An 18367-nucleotide genomic window follows, 5' to 3' on the forward strand; every position below is an offset into this window, starting at 1 on the left:
CCCATAAATATTAAGTTGTGTTCATCTGATCTACATTAGCAGCTCAACTATGTATGGAGTGAACTACTATGTGTAAACTGCATACATAAAGACACTTTGGGATGTTGGCCTTACAGATGTAGTTCACAACCTTGAAAATATACACCTCATGCATGTGATGATACAGAGATCAATAACTGGGCAAGAATTGATTGAGAAGAAGCCATGAGACAAATGATAAAACTGAGAGTAGTGGTTAATAGTCTTCAAAATCAGAAAGGACAATACAGATGAGAAGGGAACCTAAAAGTGATTGAAAGTTGTACAAAGCAGTGTCTGTAAAATACTGCAAACATACAAAGTAATCCAGCACTTGAAATCCAACGTTCGAGTATTATTAAAGCTTCACTTTTATTTTGAAGATGTCATGCTTCCATTAAAAACTTTGTACAGGGGTCAAATGAGTAGTTTCCCTACGCGTTTCAAGCCTATATGGCCTCTTATTCATGGCATGACCCCTGTACAAAGGTTTGACCCCTGTACAAAGTTTTTGATGGAAGCATGACATCTTCAAAATAAAAGTGAAGTTTTAATACTACTCTAACGTTGGATTTCAAGTGCTGGATTACTTTGTATGTTTGCTGTCTACATTGGCTCAGTCGAGGGAGTCCATCCGTGCACTCTTTTTGAGAATCCAAGCCTCTACGCGTGGATAACTAACAAGATGCCGACATCTGACATGTGAGTGTTTGCTATCTCTTTTCTTGAAAAAACAATGGAATCCATTCATCTTTAGAGCTGTGAGCATTTTTTTCTGTTTGGAACTGTAAAATACTGACTAGGTCTTGACTTTTTTTTTTTCCATGTTATTCTAACAGTCCACAGACATCTTCCCCAGGAGCCTTTACAGTTTTTATAACCTGTTTACTACCATCTAATTTTTCATTTGCAAACAGGTAAAAGAGATGGAGGCAATTATTAAGAGAAGGCACCCCAACTCCATACCTGCCCTCATGTTTGCAGCTGCAGCAGTGTCTGAAACAGAGAAGCCATCAAAAAGTAACACAGTATGTTACTTGGAAAGAAGGATACAAAAATTAGAAGTTGATCTTGAAAGCAAAGATGAAGAAGCTAAGAAAAGTTTGCGGAGCATGGAGCAGCACTTTCAAAAAGTCAAAGTGAGTTTTCTTGTCTTCTTCCATTTCAATGAGTTTTCTCAATTCTTTCAAGTTTTTTTAGGGATATGGTAAAGTTTAAAGGGGTTGTACATGAATTTGTTGGTAGCTGGCAGAGAGCTGGTTCCCACACAGATCATCTCCTCAGGGGTGTGTATGGTCCATGTACTATATAGTGCACAGAGCCTGCAGAAGATGGCTCCATGCCCTGAATGGTACAATGGAACTGCAGCCCTGCACCTATTGAAGTGAATATGGCTTCCAGCCATATACTTAGTATGTATTTAGAAATAGAATATTCTATTAACTGGTAAAATAGTCATCTGTATGACTGTTAAGACAATTCTTGTAAATGCTATTAATGAAACCTTTAGAGTTACTAATGTTTTCTTTTCTACCCTGTTTAGATACAGTATGAAAGTAGAATAAATGAGCTTGAGGAATTACTTTCTAGGAGATCTCTAAATGAACCATCAAAGAACATAGACAATACAATAAAATGTAAAGCCCTTGAACAAGAGCTTTCTATATGTAAGGAAGCTCATCACACCACAGTAATGAATTTGCAAAAAGAAATTGATACCCTCAAAGCAAAGAACTTGATTTTAGAGAATAAATTAATGCTTAAAGAAGGAAACACTAGATCAAATAGTAAGGTGGAGGAGGCTTCTGATCAAGCAAGGTTGACGAGACTTAACCAGGAACTTGTTTCAAAAAGTAAGGAGATTCAAGAGCTTACAAGAACGGTGGAGCGCCTTCAGAAGGAAAGGATGATGATGCTGTCTGTCAAACCCCATTCAAGCACACTTGGCAACAAAAACGTGCACTTCAGTATGGCTTCTACTGTTCTACCTCTTCACAGTGGGAGCGCAACAGAGGACAATACATTATATAAACAGGATACTTTGACAGACCTTCATATTTCTGAACTGCAGCAAGAAAATAAAAGACTTGAAGCTGAAGTACTTAAATTATCTCAAGATATGAACCAACAAATTACATACTATAAAATGTCTTTGGTCAATGCGGAATATGCTATAGAAAGGTAATTTATCTAGGCCTGATGTTTTTAAGATTGTCTCCACAACATATATGTTTGTGCCATAAAAACAAGGCACTCTTACTAATAAAAAATCCATAAAATATATTGAGTAAATTATATGTACCAATAAAGACTACAATCTGCCCAGCAAAAAAGAGGCCCTACAGATTTGTGTTGAAGTGTAAGAAAATTAAATGTGCCTCCAGTTACTTTTTTATCTTGTTGCTGCTATCTATCAATGTTCGTATCTGAAATCTGCGCTATAGGGTCCATCAAAATTATCCAATAGGCACACAAATGTTGCTACTTCCTTCATGAATCGTTCTGCAGTGCTAGAATTAGGATTTACAGCCAAATGTCTTTGCTATTTTAACCTTTCTGTTTGGGTGTGAAAACATTTAATCCATTTGTATGCTGAATTGCAGATTGAAGGTTGAGACAGCTGAGCAAGTTGCAGCACTTAAACAGTCACATCAGAGAGAGATGGAAAAGCTCATTTGCCAACACGCATTAGAACATTCTTCATCTAAAGTGGCTGAGCTGAGTAGTAAAATTTCTACTCAAGAGGTGAGTGCTCAAGGCAAGCTTGCCATACATTCATAGAGATCACATTTCCTGCATTTATATGCCACTTACTCCCTATTAAGATGTCAATCAGTGGGTGGAGAACCTTGTCAGCTCATGAAACTCATACACATCATTGAGCAGTGGACTTGGGTCAGTGGCATCTATAAAAATGTAATTTTCTGGCAAGTACTGCAAGATAACCAGTAACGCACCACTATAATCAGGGTGTCTGTCACTATTTTATGTTGCCCTCAGATACTGCTGCATGAACCTGGGGACAGATTCCCTTTACGTGGGTATTATGATTTTCTTAATTTACTGTTACTTAATTGTAAAGCCTCAATTTTTTTGCTAAGGGAATGAGAAATATAAGACCAGTCCACACAACAGTTACCGGGACATTTTTTAAGCTTTCATTTTTTCTTCTCCTTCTTTCATTTCGGGATAGAAAAAGGCTATGAAAAAACTGCCGAAAATCTGTGACCTGAATCTTGATGTCAAGTGTTTGATCTCTATATACTGGAATAATTGAGCCCATTAGTGTTCACTATTCTTTCTTTCATGTTAAAAGAATGTTTGCTTTACTAATATAAAACATTAATTCTATTTATTCCTGTAGATCCTCATACAGCATCTTCAAAAACAAGTTTCTGCGCGACAGAAGGATAGAGAGACCCTGGCTGTTTCACGAATCAGAGAGGAAACGCTACAGAAGGAGGTATACCGTATGCAGGGGTGAACCTGGGCTTTCTGCCGCCTAAAGCGGCGTCAGAAAGCCCCCCCCCCCTCCCCGAGAAGAGGGGCGGAGCTGCCGGGCGGGGTCACAAGAAAGGGGCGTGGTCGAGTGGAAGGGGGCGGTTGTAAAGGGGGCATGGCCAAGCGGAGCCAGCGGTGGTCGCAGGCAGGGAGAGGACCTGCTCTCTGCCTGAGTGTGAGGGGCGGCCGCTGGAGCAGCGCTGCGTCCAGCAGGGCCTCCCCAATATACTGCTCGCTTCCCGTGTCGGGCTGCAGACACGGTGACGCTAAGCCAGTCCAGGACAGCTTGTCCTGGACTGTCTTAGGTCAGCAAAAATGCCGCCCTCCTGAGGCCCTGGCATAGCGCCGCCTGAAGGGTCGCTTCAGGTCGCCTCATGGGAGGTGCGGCGCTGACCGTATGTCCTGTCATTTGCAGAGTTTTGCATCGTTTTAAAAATTACATTTTGAAGTTGAATGTATGGCAGCACAGTGGCTCAGTGGTTAGCGCTGGAGTCCTGAGTTTGAATCCTGTCAAGGACAACATCTGCGAGGAGTTTGTATGTTCTCCACATGTTTGTGTGGGTTTCCTCCGGGTACTCCGGTTTCCTCCCATACTCCAAAGACATATTGATAGGGAATGTAGATTCCCTATATGAGCCCTATATGGGGCAGTGACTGACAATGTCTGTAAAGCGCTGTGGAATATGATGGCACTATACAAGTAAGCATAATAAACAAATAATGTATTCCATAGACAAGACATTTTTTTTTATGCTAATGGTTTTTTCCATCTATAGCAGAACACAATGTTTTTTGTAACGTGGATATTCTTGTACAAGCTTACATTAAACAGATCAGATATCTGCAATTTTAGATTAAAAATATCTTGGGTTGAAAGAAATACAAGCATGTAATAGTTCAGTGAGTAGTGTAAAGGCCTGCCAGATTAAGGTCGGGTTCACACGATGTATTTTGGCACGTAATGTGGCACGTAGACGCCGTGGGAGCTTTTGCGGGCCGTATTCAATGGGAGCGGGTACCGTATACGCGCCGCTATTTTGCGGCCGTGATTTTGCGGCGGCCGCAAAATAGCGCCGCGTATATGGTCCCGGCTCCCATTAAAAACAATGGGAGCGTATACGGCCCGCAAAAGCTCCCGCGGCGTCTACGTGCCACATTACGTGCCAAAATACATCGTGTGAACCCAGCCCAAAACAAAAGTTCCTTAATAGGAGTGAATCACCTATGTTTTTTACCAATTATTAAAAACGGATAGTGAGACATTCAATTTTTTTTCGAATCTCTTTTTTTATGAGCATAGATTTTTTTTTTTTTTTTTTTAATTCTATTTTTTTTTTAATATATTTTCTATATTATGTGGCTTCCTCTTTGCCTGACCTGCTGGCAGCAGTTGTTTGGAGATGCCTAATTGATTTTTATGGGACATGCTAGACATGCTGAGTAACATGTGCAGAGATGGGTTGTAAATAAGACATGACCATGACATATTGTTAATGGTGGATCCTATCACAGAGGTGTTCACACTTCCGCCCCTGTCCGCGGAAACCCCATGGAAACTGCACAGGGGCAGCGTGCTGGCAGTAAGCTTTAAAACCTATTCATTCAAAAGCATTTTTAAAGGTAACCGCCAGTGTACGTATGGCGCCTCTCTGCCTGGAAACCGTTTTTTGTGAGAACACAAAGTTGTGCATGCAGGACTTTATGTACACGTAAAAAAAAAAACGGTTTCCCAGTGGAGAGGCTGTATACAGACACTGGCGGTTTCCCAGCGGAGAGGCTGTATACGGGCACTGGCGGTTTCCCAGCGGAGAGGCTGTATACGGACACTGGCGGTTACCTTTAAAAATGCTTTCAAATGAATGAGTTTTTAAAGCTGACTACCGGCAAGCCGACCCTGTCCAGTGATGATGCTGTGCTTACTAATCACAGTGGGTCAGATTTAGTAAAACTGTCTAAAAGCAAAACAACCAATCACAGTGCAGCTTTCATTTTGTACTCCTGAAAGTGTAAAAAAAAAAAAAAGCTGCCTAGTGATTGGTTGCTATTTTTCAGGCCCAAATCCAGTTTTCATTTTCATAGGTTATCAGTATGTGATCTGTCAGGGTCCGTCACCACGACCCTGCCACAGATCATCTGTTTTAGCAGTCTCTGGGTGCTGGAAGTTGCTAGTAGACAGGTGGAAAGTGCTAGAACCGATGATCTGTGTGGGGTTTGGGTGTCCTGTGGATAGGTTATTGGTATGAATATTCGATTTAGGGCTGGAAAACCCTGTTAACCTGCCCCACAATCTGTTCACATAAGGAGTGAAAAGGAAAAAAGCAGCAGGGCTAGAAATTTTCAGAACAAAAGGCATATCATGTAAAAGGAATAAAGAAAATACAAGGAAAGAAGACACATCTTTTGTGTAGAGGTGTTAAGGGTAGGTTCAATGAAACCACTTTTTCTTTTTTTTTTTTTAAATGTGGATTGTGAACCCCATATAGGGCTCACAATCTAGATTTTTCCCTATGAGTATGTCTTTAGAGTATTGGAGGAAACCCACACAAACACGGGGAGAACATACAAACTCCTTGCAGATGTTGTCCTTGGAAGGATTCAAACGCAGAACTCCAGTGCTGCAAGGCTGCAGTGCTAATCACTGAGCCACCGTGTTGCCCACTTGAACCCACATCTTATCCATGTTCTTTATAATCATGGGTATAGACACTTTGCATCCAAGACTGCCAAATTTCCACTTTCTTAGCTTAGAACAGTAAAGCCTTTCCTAATGCAAGTTTTTTGGCAGTAAATTTTTACGCGGAATCCACTGTCAAAAATGGCTCCCATTGACTTCAATGGGAGCCACTCGCTTCTTTTTTCTGCTAGCTACTAGCGGAAAAAAGAAGTGACATGCCCTATCTTGCCAAGGATTCCACAGCTGAATCAGCTGCGGCGTCCACGGCTCGAGACACGTTCCATTGTAAGCCCATTCATTTGGGCCTACACAGGAGAGGGATGCCGCGTTGGAATGCTGATGCTGCATTGGCATTCCGTCGCGGTCAGCGGCGCAAAATGTTCACACGGCGGAAAAGGTTTCCGCGACCTTTTCCTCTGTGTGAGCATACCCTTAAAGTCTCAGCTATATCTCCTAACTTTTGAGCTGGCACTGTTTTACTAAATCTCACAATGCATTGTCGTGCAATGAAAAAGTTATTCATAATTCTATTTTGCTGTTTTGAGACAATTGTCCCAGGCAGCAGGCTTACTAACATAATTGCTGAATCTGTAAACTTATTACTGGAAAGACCACTGGTTTAATATAAATTGTTGATATAATTGGCATTATAATATTATGTCATGTTATTTGATTAACACAAGGAATAATATGTATATCTTGCAGAGCTTTTGCACTCCCCTTCATAGTTCTAAAATGTATTTTGAGTTTTTTTTTGTTTTTTGGGGTTTTTTTTTTTTAAATAATATACCTGTCCTTAATAAAAAATTTCACTCTTTGTCAGATGGCAAAACTGCTGAATGAACTACAGATGGCCAAGGAGTGTCACAGTCCAGAAATGAAGCACTTTGTAATCCTTGAAAATAAAATCAAACAGATGGAAATCCGGCATTCACAAAGAGAGCAGAACCTTCAACAGGTAGACTAGCAGAACTTCTCACTGCTGCCATCACATTCATTCCTATTAACCAATGCGGATTTGTTTGAATCCATGCTCAGCATGAAAGAGTAATAAGTATCTGTGCAGTTTCTCTTACAGCAACACAATATTCAGTTAGCTAACTTCACCCAATCACTCCCTAAGGGCGCTCATTAAATAATTACTAATTAGGTAAAAATAATCAGAAACCTGACAGGTCTCAAATAACAAGTAACCAAGGAATTGTGTGGGTGATTTAGCACATTATGGGAACACTGCTGATACTATCAATCTCACATTCTCATGTACATTAAGACAAGTGTCTAAGTAACTAAAAAGGAGTACAGTGGGTGCCGTCTGTGTGATACAGGATGTCAATAATATCGACTTAAAGAGAATCTATTATTGGATCTTTGCATTTTTCAATAAGCACATATTGGCATAGCTTTTAGAAAGGCTATTCCATTCCTACCTTTCTTCTTCTGTTCCCATCAGCCGTTTTTGCAAATTCAGATCACGGAGCACAGGAATCTCTACACCTGTGCTCTGAGCACAGCATCATCACTACCTGCATTCCACCTCTTCGTCGTCTCAGGTATGCCCCTTCTTTAAAAATGAATCTTCATCCTCTTCGCTGCTTTTATCTCATGAACTAACGTACTGCGTGTAGTTCGAAGGAGCACTGAGCATGCGCCTGCGCAGTACACTCATTCATGAAGAAAGCGCAGCAAGAAGGAGGATACCTGAGATGAGGAGGGGCATAATTCTGGAAATAATAAATATAGAACTGCAGTAGTGTGTTCAGGGGACAGTAGAAAGGGAAAGCATAAAGAAATGGAGGCAAAAATAATTTTAGAAGTTGAGACTGGGCACTTTCGGACTCACGGATACCTAATGTGTATGTGTTACACAGTAATATTCTACTTTTATATGTATTCTTGGGAAAGGGGGTGATTTTTTTTTTTTTGTTAAGGGGCGTTCACACTACCGTTGGTGTCCGCTCATCAGGGTGTGTAGCTATTGTCCATACAAGATTTTAGCAACAGACACTAGCTGGTCCGTTTGCAATTTCCATTCACTTCAATGGGATTTTATCTTGTGTCCTTTAATGTCTGTTGAAAAAACGGGCATAGTTGTAAAGTGGACAAAAAAATCCTACATGCAGGACTTATTAGGCCCCTTCCAGCAAATTTGAACCTGCAATTTGATTGCAAATCCCATAGACTTCTATACAATTGTATTGCAGTCTATGGGGTATTCTGTGCATTACTATTACTATTCCTATTACTATAGATCAGCCGCAATAGTAATACTGCCATGTCAGACTTGGGAGCCTTCAGAAGGCTCCTGGCTGTCACAGAAACAGGCCAGCTCCTCTGCGGCTGAGAGTGAGGCAATGCTGCAACCCCGCTCCTCCGTGTCCCCCTGCCAAAACACCCTAGGCAGCTGACACACAATAGGCAGATAAAGGTGCAATAGTAAAAAAAAAAATCGCAACGTTTTACAGTAACTGCAAAGTGGATGGGATTCATGCAAATCCCATGCCCACTTTGCGTTTAAAACCACAGCGCAAACTTTCCCGTAGATATAATTGTAACAGATAGTCAGTGGAGGAAAATTCAGCGAACTTTCTGTTCAAAGCGCTGTGAGAAAGTACCGTGATGCGTTCCCGCAGTGCCTTAACCTAAAGTCGGTTTCCTTTAATTGGGCTCACATGGCAAACTTATTACAGACATTTGAGATCGATTTCAGTTACCCAAAGAGCCCCGAGACACAAGACCAGCCATGAGTGTAATTGAAGAACAAAAAAAAAAAATAAATCACACCTTTATGACACTTAAAGGGGTATTCCCAACTGGCTTGTTAACCAGTCTGCATGCTGTATGCTCTGTTCACTTCCTGGTTTTCTCGGTGAATTGGTGGGCAGGGTTTCTATTGCTGTCTCCGAGACAAAGCCAGCTCTGCTATCTCTCTTCATAGCGGTACATGTTTGCAGTCAGTAATGAGAGATGGTTGTAAGTAAATGAGCTCAGTATCACTGGAAGATGCACAATATGAAGCTGATGTATTAGAGCTGGATTTGATAGGTGATGAGAATCCCAAATTTACATGCTACAGGACCAAGAGTCAGCCTGCAATAAACTCCGTTTTAGGTCTGTGTTTACATACAAAGGTAACAGACTCCCTGTCTCAGCCCTTATCAGCAAAATTTAATTAGCCGACCTGATAACTGGAAGAGGGAGATAAACAGCTCAAAAATACAAGCTCACTCCAAGCACTCAGCTCCCCCCTCCCTTCCCTGAGATCAGTAAGTTATGTCACTTGTCCTGGGCGGAGAGATAAAATCATTCCCATGCCCGTGGTTATGGAAACACAGTGTAAACAATGAAGTGAATAATCTCAGATAGTGGCCAAACAAAGCAGTTTTGCTGAAGCAAGGTATTTAAGAAAAGTCTTAAATCCACATAAGCGAGCAGTATAGATAGGATCCTTGAGATGGGACAACCCCTTTAAATCTGATTTGTATAGTCATTTATAATGCTGCACATTTGTTCTGAGGTTGTCCGAGAATAGAAGTATCTGCATTTTACTACTAGATTGCTGGCTCATTGTCTACTGTTGGGACAATGAATACTGAGGCTCAGCAGTATATGTGCATTGTCACTGTATACCTGTTAGACATGTGCATCTACTGGTGTATTTAGTGTCCTGGCATATGCTATTCTATTTCATCGGCTGTATTTTCATTAAGTTGTAACCTTGTCAGAAACCACCACCGATGTTGTTAGAAAAAGTAAATTACCGTAACATTATCTATTTGCAGATAATAGATGAAACACGTCATGTTGCTGAAGCTACACAAGTCAAGGAAGTTGAGAAATGGAAGAGGCTTGTGCAACAAAAGAACACGGAGCTGGAGAAGTTTAGAACAGAGTTAGATGCCATATTGGATGTTCTCCGGATGTTGCAGAAACAAGGAGTTGTTATACCTACCTCAGCAACTAAGTCATCTGAAATATACTGAGTTACCACTTTCTAATATCACTTTCAGTCACTTTATATTGATCTTATAATTTAATACAAACTATTTATAAAATTGTATTTTTCTATAAAGTTTTCTTTTCTAAACAAGTTTTCTGTTTTATAATTTTACTTCTCAGTATAGCACACAATTCTACAAAAAGGAAAAGCACTGATTCTAAGGCTTTAACCCCTTAATGACCGGCCCATAGTAAAATTACGTTGGCACTGACAGGTCCTAAATGACTGCCCTATAGCAAAAATATATCGGGCAGTCAGAGCAGATTTTAACCCAGACAGTGCCAAAATTTACCAGATTTTCAGCTAACAATGTTAGCTGACAACCCGGTGAACATCCTTGGCCCGACCATCACGTGACCACAGTTTGGTGATCGTCACTATTCTTAAGATGCCCTGATTAATAGAGATTGTGACATCCTAGGGGTTTGTAACATACAAAATGCCACCGGCGACATCCGGGTCGGGTGTTAGCTGTATCTGACAGCTAACACCCTGCTCCTTAACCTGAGCTCCGCTGGTGGGGTTTGGGTGCTGTGACCAAACATCAGTTACCCCAGGCTGCTATAACCCCCCAAGTACCTGGTTGATCCTGCCTGCAATGGAGGATGTCAGCCTATGTGTCTGCCCGCGGGTGACATCGGGAGCAGGTGTTAGCTGTATCTGACACCCTGCTCCGTAACCGTTGCTCAGAGCTGATCTCCTTGGATCACTGGCTCAGGTGTCCTTATAGGACAAATAAAAAAAAAAGGTTTTTTTTTAAAAAAAAAAGTGTGGCAGCACTCTGACACAGCACAAAGGCTATAAGGAACAAAGAAAAACTATAAACATACTATAAACTAAATATATAAATAAATTTGAGGTTCTTCGTTGTACATATTTGATCAAACAGTAGGAAGCCCACCTGCCCCGACAAGGCGACCTCATTAAGGTAGGACCCTACACTAATACATCTCCTGGACCCAAATATGGGTCTGCAGTGTGAACACAGGGCAATAACATACCTCTCCCGGACTAGAATAAGTCTACAGTGTGAACACAAGGGAAGTAAGGTCCAGAGAACACTTACCTTAAATGGCCTTGGGGAAATGGGTTCTCTGTTCCAAATAAATAGGCCTGTGCAATTGAATGGGAGTGCAAGTCCAACTAAAGGGGACCACACCCCTCTTACTATATACATAGAAGAAAATTCAGACAGCACCTTCCAATGTGAACAGGTGCAAGCTACCGTGGCGAAAAACAGAAAAATATAGCAGCACTCTGACACAGCACAAAGGCTATAAGGAACAAAGAAAAAGTCTAAAAATTATTTATTTATAGTATTTTTATAGTTTTTCTTTGTTCCTTATAGCCTTTGTGCTGTGTGAGAGTGCTGCTATATTTTTCTATATAATATATAGTTATAAAGCCCCAAAAATTCTGTTTTCGTATATAAATTGAATTATATAAAAGAAAAAACAAAATATTAATAAAAGCAATTCATGTTTGGTATCACGGCGTCCGTAACAACCTGTACAATAAAACTGAAACAATATTTTGCACTGTGAAAAAAAAAAAAAAAAGTAAATAAAAGTTCTAAATCACTCCTTTCCCTAGAATACATATAAAGTAGAAAATGACTGTGAAACACACATTAGGTATCCCTGTGTCTGAAAGTGCCCGGTCTACTGAATATAGGGGATCTGCAGTGCTCCTGTTCCATCGGGAAGGGGTTGATAGGAGCACTGCAGATACCCTATATTCAGCCAGGCTGAATTCCAAGTGGGGGGGGGGGGGGAACTGAGTCCCCAAGCTCAGGGAAGGGGCAGACAGACAACCAAAACACCCCCTTCCCCAGCAACTACTGTTCCAAAAAACTCTGACCATTTTAATTTTTGAATTTTTCCAGCAGCTGCTGCATTTCCCCCCTAGGCTTATACTCGAGTCAATAAGTTTTCCCAGTCTTTTGTGGTAAAATTAGGGGCCTCGCCTTATATTCGGGTCCTCTTATACTCGAGTATATACGGTACTTATATTTGCAAAAATGTTTAACTTTTAATTATCTACAAATATAGATATGATTATGTTCATGCGAATACCCCTTTAACTGTGGGGATTGAAGCTTCTAAGTACTTTGTAAAGGTGAGGTCAGGGAAAGAGCCCACAGAGTTCCTGCCAGACCTCCTCCTCCGGGGGCCCCCCCGCGTCCCTTACTGGCCCGGTTGATTAATAGTACGGATTGTGACACCGCGCTGCGGGCTGCGCGTCAGGTTGGGGAGATCAAGTTCAATGGAGCTACAGTGGCGATGTTTCCTGACTTCTCGGCTGCTCTCCAGAAAACCCGAGCATCCTTTGTGGCGGTCAAGAGACGTCTCCGAGAAAAGGCTATACAGTATTCTATGATTTATCCAGCCCGACTTCGTGTCATCCATGGTGACCGTTCCCTTTTCTTCAATTCTCCCAAGGATGCGGAGGACTGGTTGTCCTGTTGCCCCGATCTCCTCGGCGCTGACATCATATCCTGGTGGTGAGAGGTCCTGTTAGACCGGAGGCCCGGCCTTATGGCTTTTGTCGTTACAGTGTTTAATTGACCCGGTGGCCTAAGGTGTGTTCACTGCTTTGGTTCTGCACCTTCGGCTTTATTACATGAACGTACTTTGCTTATTTTGCGCAAAATTTTTTCGAGAGAGTGCCCAACAATCCATCTGTATTGGGTGCACTTTCTCCCCCGTTGAAAGTAGCTACGAGACTGTACTACTCCGTATCTGGTTAATGTGTTCGAGACTGTTTGCGCCCTCCATGGGTGTGTTGTTCTATTTTGTCTGTGTTTTCACGGGTTTTTTTTTTTTTGCTGTGCCACATACTGAATTGTCTTTTTCTCCTGAGACCCCGCTCACTGCCCTGTGCCTCCTGCCCGTGGCTCACGCTTTACAGATATAAGAGATTGTATTGTTATGGCGTCACTTAATGTTTTTTCATGGAATGTGAGGGGTCTAGGTAGTCCGCGTAAGAGATCTACTGTCTTCTCTCAAATTAGGCAGGTCCACCCTCATATTGTTTGCCTCCAGGAGACACATATGGTGGCGGAGACTGTTAGCCGGCTTCAGAAGCCGTGGGTTCAGTGGGCCGCTCATTCTATGCATACCTCCTTCTCTAGGGGGGTGTCTATCCTGGTGCATCGCAGTATTAGGTGGGAACCGGGGGTGATTGAGCGGGATCCCGAGGGGCGCTACATATTTGTCCAAGCATGGATAGACTCTACCCTGTATGTGATTTTAGGTGTATATTTACCGCCTGCCTCCGATATGTCTGTACTCCAGGGTGCGACTCAGTTTGTGGTCAGGTTTCCTGGGGCGGTGGTGTTATGCCTGGGTGATTTTAATCGGGTGATGAATGAAGCTGCAGACCGATTTCATGCTGGTGTGGATCCTCCGCTGTCTTCTCGTCCCACCTCTATGGCCAAATTGGTCCGGGAGTTGGGTTGGCAGGACTTGTGGAGGGTGGTGTTCCCTGATTCCCGAGTTTTTTCCTGTCATTCTGCTCATAGACATGCCTTGTCCCGCATTGATTATGCCTTTGGGAATGTTAAGACCTGTTCCATTCTACAATCCGTATCTTACTTGCCTAGGACGGTTTCCGATCACTCCCCTCTCTTGGTCATCTTGAATCATGGGGACACGATTAGATCGAGTTTGAGCTGCCGTATACACCCCTTTTGGCTCAAATTATTTACACCCAATGATAGGATCCCTGACCAGCTTCAAGTATTTCTGACCGTTAACTCCCCGGATACATGCCCCTCTCTCCTTTGGGAGACCACGAAGGCATACCTACGTGGGTGTATTAGGTCCTCCATTTCTTTTATTAAAAGGGAATCCTCGTTACTGGAGACTTCCCTAGCGGCCCAGTGTATCTCCCTGGAGGCTGCGTATGTTGCGAACCCCACGGATGAGTCTAGATCCCAATGGTTGCATGCAGGCAGACAGTATTTGCATGCACTCCATGAGAAGTCCCGCAGATCTCTGTTTTTTAGCAAACAGAAATTCTATGAACTCGGGAATCAGTCTAGCAGCCTATTGGCCCACCTGGTACACCAAAACACGGCCTCTCCAGCTATTTTCCGAGTACGCTCGGAGACCGGCGATATCCTCACCAATAGTAATGATATTAGAACCCGTTTCCACCAGTATTACAGTGACTTTTATATAGTTCTAAATTAGGAGTTGGTGATCAGGATCTGGCTCTTTACTTAGATTCCATTCCTTTCCCCGTTCTGTCTGAGGACCAGCGTGCTTTTTTGGACTCCCCCTTTACCTTGGAGGAGTTGACGGAGGCGCTGGCGGACATGGCGAGGGGGAAATCTCCAGGTCCTGACGGTATTCCGATAGAGGTGTATGCTCAGTATGGGGATGTGCTCCTGCCAGTGCTGCTAAAATGTTATGAACGTGCCTTTCGGGACCGTAGTCTTCCGGCGTCCTTTTATGATGCCACAATTGTTGTTCTTCTCAAACCAGATAAGGATCCGCTGGACTGTGGTTCTTACAGGCCTATTTCTTTGTTGAATATCGATTATAAATTACTGACTAAAATGTTGGCAAGGAGACTTAACACTGTGGTTCTTGATCTGGTTCATTCGGATCAAGCTGGTTTTATGCCAGGCAAATCTACGTCTGATAATCTTAGACGTGTCCAGGTGGTGACCCAGATTGGCTCAGCCACTTCGGCGGACTGGGCAATAGCCTCGTTAGATGCTACAAAGGCATTCGACTCTGTCGAGTGGCCTTTTCTTTTACAATCTTTGCGTAAATATGGGTTTGGGGATGGATTTATTACTTGGATCTCCATTCTGTACTGTTCCCCTAGGGCGGCGTTGTCCATTAATGGTTCGCTGTCTCCGTATTTTACTTTGGGTAGGGGCACGCGGCAGGGTTGCCCTCTCTCTCCGCTGCTATTTGCTTTAGCTATAGAACCCTTGGCCATACTCCTGAGGCACGACCCTCTCTATAAAGGTATCTCCATTGGCCCTAGCGAGGAGAGGGTTGCGCTTTATGCTGACGACCTCCTTCTATTTATGTCTGACCCCTCTATATCCTTGCCCCGAGCCATGGAAGTGGTAAATGTTTTTGGCAATTATTCGGGCCTACGCACTAACTGGTCTAAGTCCTCTTATATGCATATAGGTGGGGTGCCGGCGGCAGCGGAGGGGGAGGTAGTATGTGGATTGCCGGTGGTCTCTGCTTTTAAGTATCTTGGGATCGTCATTCCCAGAGACTATAAGAGTTATCTGGACCTTAATGTTTTCCCCCTTCTCTCGCACTTCCGCTCTAAATTCCTGACCTGGGCTGCATTGCCCCTGTCCGTAGCGGGCAGGATAAACCTGATTAAAATGATTGTATTACCCAAATGTCTATACTCTTTAAGTAATTCGGCCGTGCCTGTGCCCCTCCGATTTTTTAGACAGATGGACTCCTTGATGATCTCTTTTGTGTGGGGTCATTCTAGATCCAAATTGAGATTGACTGCTCTCCAGAGGCCGAAACAACTCGGGGGGCGTCACTCCCTGATCTGTTTCTTTATTATCTTGCGGGTCAACTCCGCTTTATGAAGCCCTGGCTTTCCTCGGATCGGCTCCCGGGGCCGGAGAGGCATTTGGCTCACCATCTGGACCTGAATATCTTGTGGCCTGTGCTGGACCAGTCTCGGTTGTTCAGGGGTAGGCTTTTGCCCATTCATACTCTGGCGGCGCAGGTTTGGGCGCAGGCCCGGAAAGTATCTTCTTATTCGGACACCCCTGCAGAGACCCCCTTGTGGGACAATCCTGGCTTGTCTGATCTATTCGTGTTACCTGATGCTAGGTCTTGGTCACGATATGGGGTGTCTACTCTAGCGAATTTATATACACAGGGGGTGTTTGTTACTTTTGACTCTTTGACCGCATCACATGAGATCCCAAGACACCAGTTCTTTAGGTTTCTTCAGATACGTCATGCCCTTTCCTCGATATTTCCTGCCCAACCGTGTGCCATTTCCGAATACCCGCTCATTGGTGTGCTACGCTCTCAGGGCCCTGGGGGTCTTATTTCGGTTCTATATAACCATCTAATTCATGTAAAGGTATCTCTGGCTGAGTCCCCGGCTCTGACGCGTTGGCGCACCAATATCCCAGAATTGACTGATGAGCTGTTTCAGGAGGTTTTGGAATCTCCTCTTTATGTCTCTCCTTCAGCTAATAATAAATTGATCCAAATTTTTATCATACACCAATGTTATTTGACCCCTGTCCGTTTGCACAGAATGGGCCGTATGTCTAGCTCGACTTGTCTCAGGTGTCCGTATCCTCGTGCAGATTTTTGGCACATGATGTGGGGTTGTCCGGTGGTTCGCACCTTTTGGAGGGGAGTGGTAGACCTTCTGGCAGATGTCCTGGGCCGCCCAGTCCCGTTTTCTCCCGAAGTCTGCCTGTTTGGCGTTTTGGAGGAGGAGTTGTGGCAGCATCATACTCGAATTTTTCTTAGAGAGTGCTTGTTTTATGCTAGGAAAGCCATCGCCTTGCGGTGGATGGCCCATAGATCCCCATCTGTCTCCCAATGGCGGAAAATGGTTAACTCGGTTCTCCCATTTAATCAGATTATATATAAAGGGAGGGGCTGTCCCCAGAAATTTACTACGGTATGGGGTGCGTGGTGTGATTCTCCCGTGACCCAATACTCTGCTCCCATGATGCGTTCGGCCCTAGACACCTTTGCTCCATAAATGGGAGCTACTGCCAGATAGGTCTGTGACTCCTCGTGTGGGGAATATATGTGACTGTTGTAACTTTGTTGTTGTGTCATGTGATATTGTGTTCAGAACTGTGTTGTGGTCGGGGTGGTTGGGTTGGGGTCGGGATGGACCAGTGCTGTGGCTTGTTTCTGGTTAACTATATGTTTCTTGTGCTTATACTGTACCTGTGTTTTTCTTTTGTTTTGATTGTATTACTTGCTTTGTTATGTAATCTTCAATAAAACGAGTTTAAAAAAAAAAAGGTGAGGTCAGGGCAGGCAACTGGTCCCCCCCCCCCTTTTGGATGGGTTTTTGACCTCCACACAGTATATGTGGATCTGTAATCTAATCCCATTTTCTTGGTTTTATGATTTTTATTAAGTTGAAAAAAGTTAAATATTGTCAAATTTATAAATGAATGCTTTTCTTGTCACAAAGTACTGAAAAATTTTCCTGTGTTCACCTTTTTATTGGCATTTTAACAACATAGAATGCAGATTATAAAAGAAATATGCTAAACAAGTTGTCTGATCAGTTTGTAAGGCTAGGTGGTTTTGAACAAGATGGATTATTCTCTATAATAATCGGTGGGTCATATAACAGAAGATCCTCATCTGCTGAAGATGAGTTATGGTCTGAACTCACAAAATTTGGTATATTGAATTTTGCCAGACCACTCGGATCCTCTTGAATTATAGCGTTTCTAACAGTCTGGTGAATCAGAATACCATTGTCCATTGATCTATTAGCTGACTTTGCTCTTTCTGATTGATCGGCTTCATTTATAAAGCAATGAAATATTGACCTGGATTCTTCTGTTCCTCGCTGAGAGAAGATTCTGTCAGCTTCTGATGTTCTACCAAAGTCCGCCTCAAAGTTGTTCATTTGGAATCGCTTTTCAGATGGATCCACATTTCTAACATTCAAGTGGGACAAAAAATAAAAGGCATCAGGCAATTTTTAATATTATTAATAAAAATGAGCGAACAGCATTCGATCGAGTACATGTTCGATCAGATATCAGGCTGTTCAAGATGTTCGGTTCGAGTCGAACCCAGGTGGCAAACTCACTAAAAATTTGCTTCCCCTCCCACCTTCCCTGGCGCTTTTTTTGCACCAATAACTGCGCAGGGGAGATGGGACAGGAACTACGACAACGGAGGCATAAAAAAAAAAAAAATAGGAAAAAGTAATTGGCTGGCTAATTCAGGTGACCTCCAATTTATACCAATATTGTATTTAATATCCGGTTCATATGAGACTGTGAACTATGTGACTGTGAGACAGGGATAGATGTACTGGCAGGGTTAGCTAGGGATTACCTTTATTTAGGTGGGAATATCACTCACCCAGCTCTTTGGGGCTCTATCTCGTCAGGATCCCTGTCAGCTTGCGATATGCGCGAGCTGACTTTTTCCCATAGGAATGCATTGACC

At 42.9% G+C, this 18367-nt stretch overlaps 2 protein-coding genes across 4 annotated transcripts in view; one reads left to right on the top strand and one right to left on the bottom strand.

The window, feature by feature from the left end:
* CEP162 (centrosomal protein 162) overlaps window positions 1-10176 on the top strand; it is a 67591-nt gene extending 57415 nt beyond the window's left edge. For all 3 annotated transcript variants that reach the window (XM_075268235.1, XM_075268236.1, XM_075268237.1), the window contains 6 exons: window positions 936-1157; window positions 1562-2199; window positions 2622-2763; window positions 3383-3481; window positions 7017-7151; window positions 9976-10176. In XM_075268235.1, the coding sequence (XP_075124336.1) occupies window positions 936-1157; window positions 1562-2199; window positions 2622-2763; window positions 3383-3481; window positions 7017-7151; window positions 9976-10176 (1437 nt within the window). The remainder of the gene's footprint in view (window positions 1-935; window positions 1158-1561; window positions 2200-2621; window positions 2764-3382; window positions 3482-7016; window positions 7152-9975) is intronic.
* Window positions 10177-17462: 7286 nt separating this feature from the next.
* MRAP2 (melanocortin 2 receptor accessory protein 2) overlaps window positions 17463-18367 on the bottom strand; it is a 48984-nt gene continuing 48079 nt past the window's right edge. Inside the window, exon 4 of the mRNA XM_075269532.1 lies at window positions 17463-17847. Within this exon, the coding sequence (XP_075125633.1) occupies window positions 17463-17847 (385 nt within the window). The remainder of the gene's footprint in view (window positions 17848-18367) is intronic.

This window comes from Leptodactylus fuscus, chromosome 3, assembly GCF_031893055.1.
Source record: "Leptodactylus fuscus isolate aLepFus1 chromosome 3, aLepFus1.hap2, whole genome shotgun sequence".
Lineage (NCBI taxonomy): Eukaryota > Metazoa > Chordata > Amphibia > Anura > Leptodactylidae > Leptodactylus > Leptodactylus fuscus.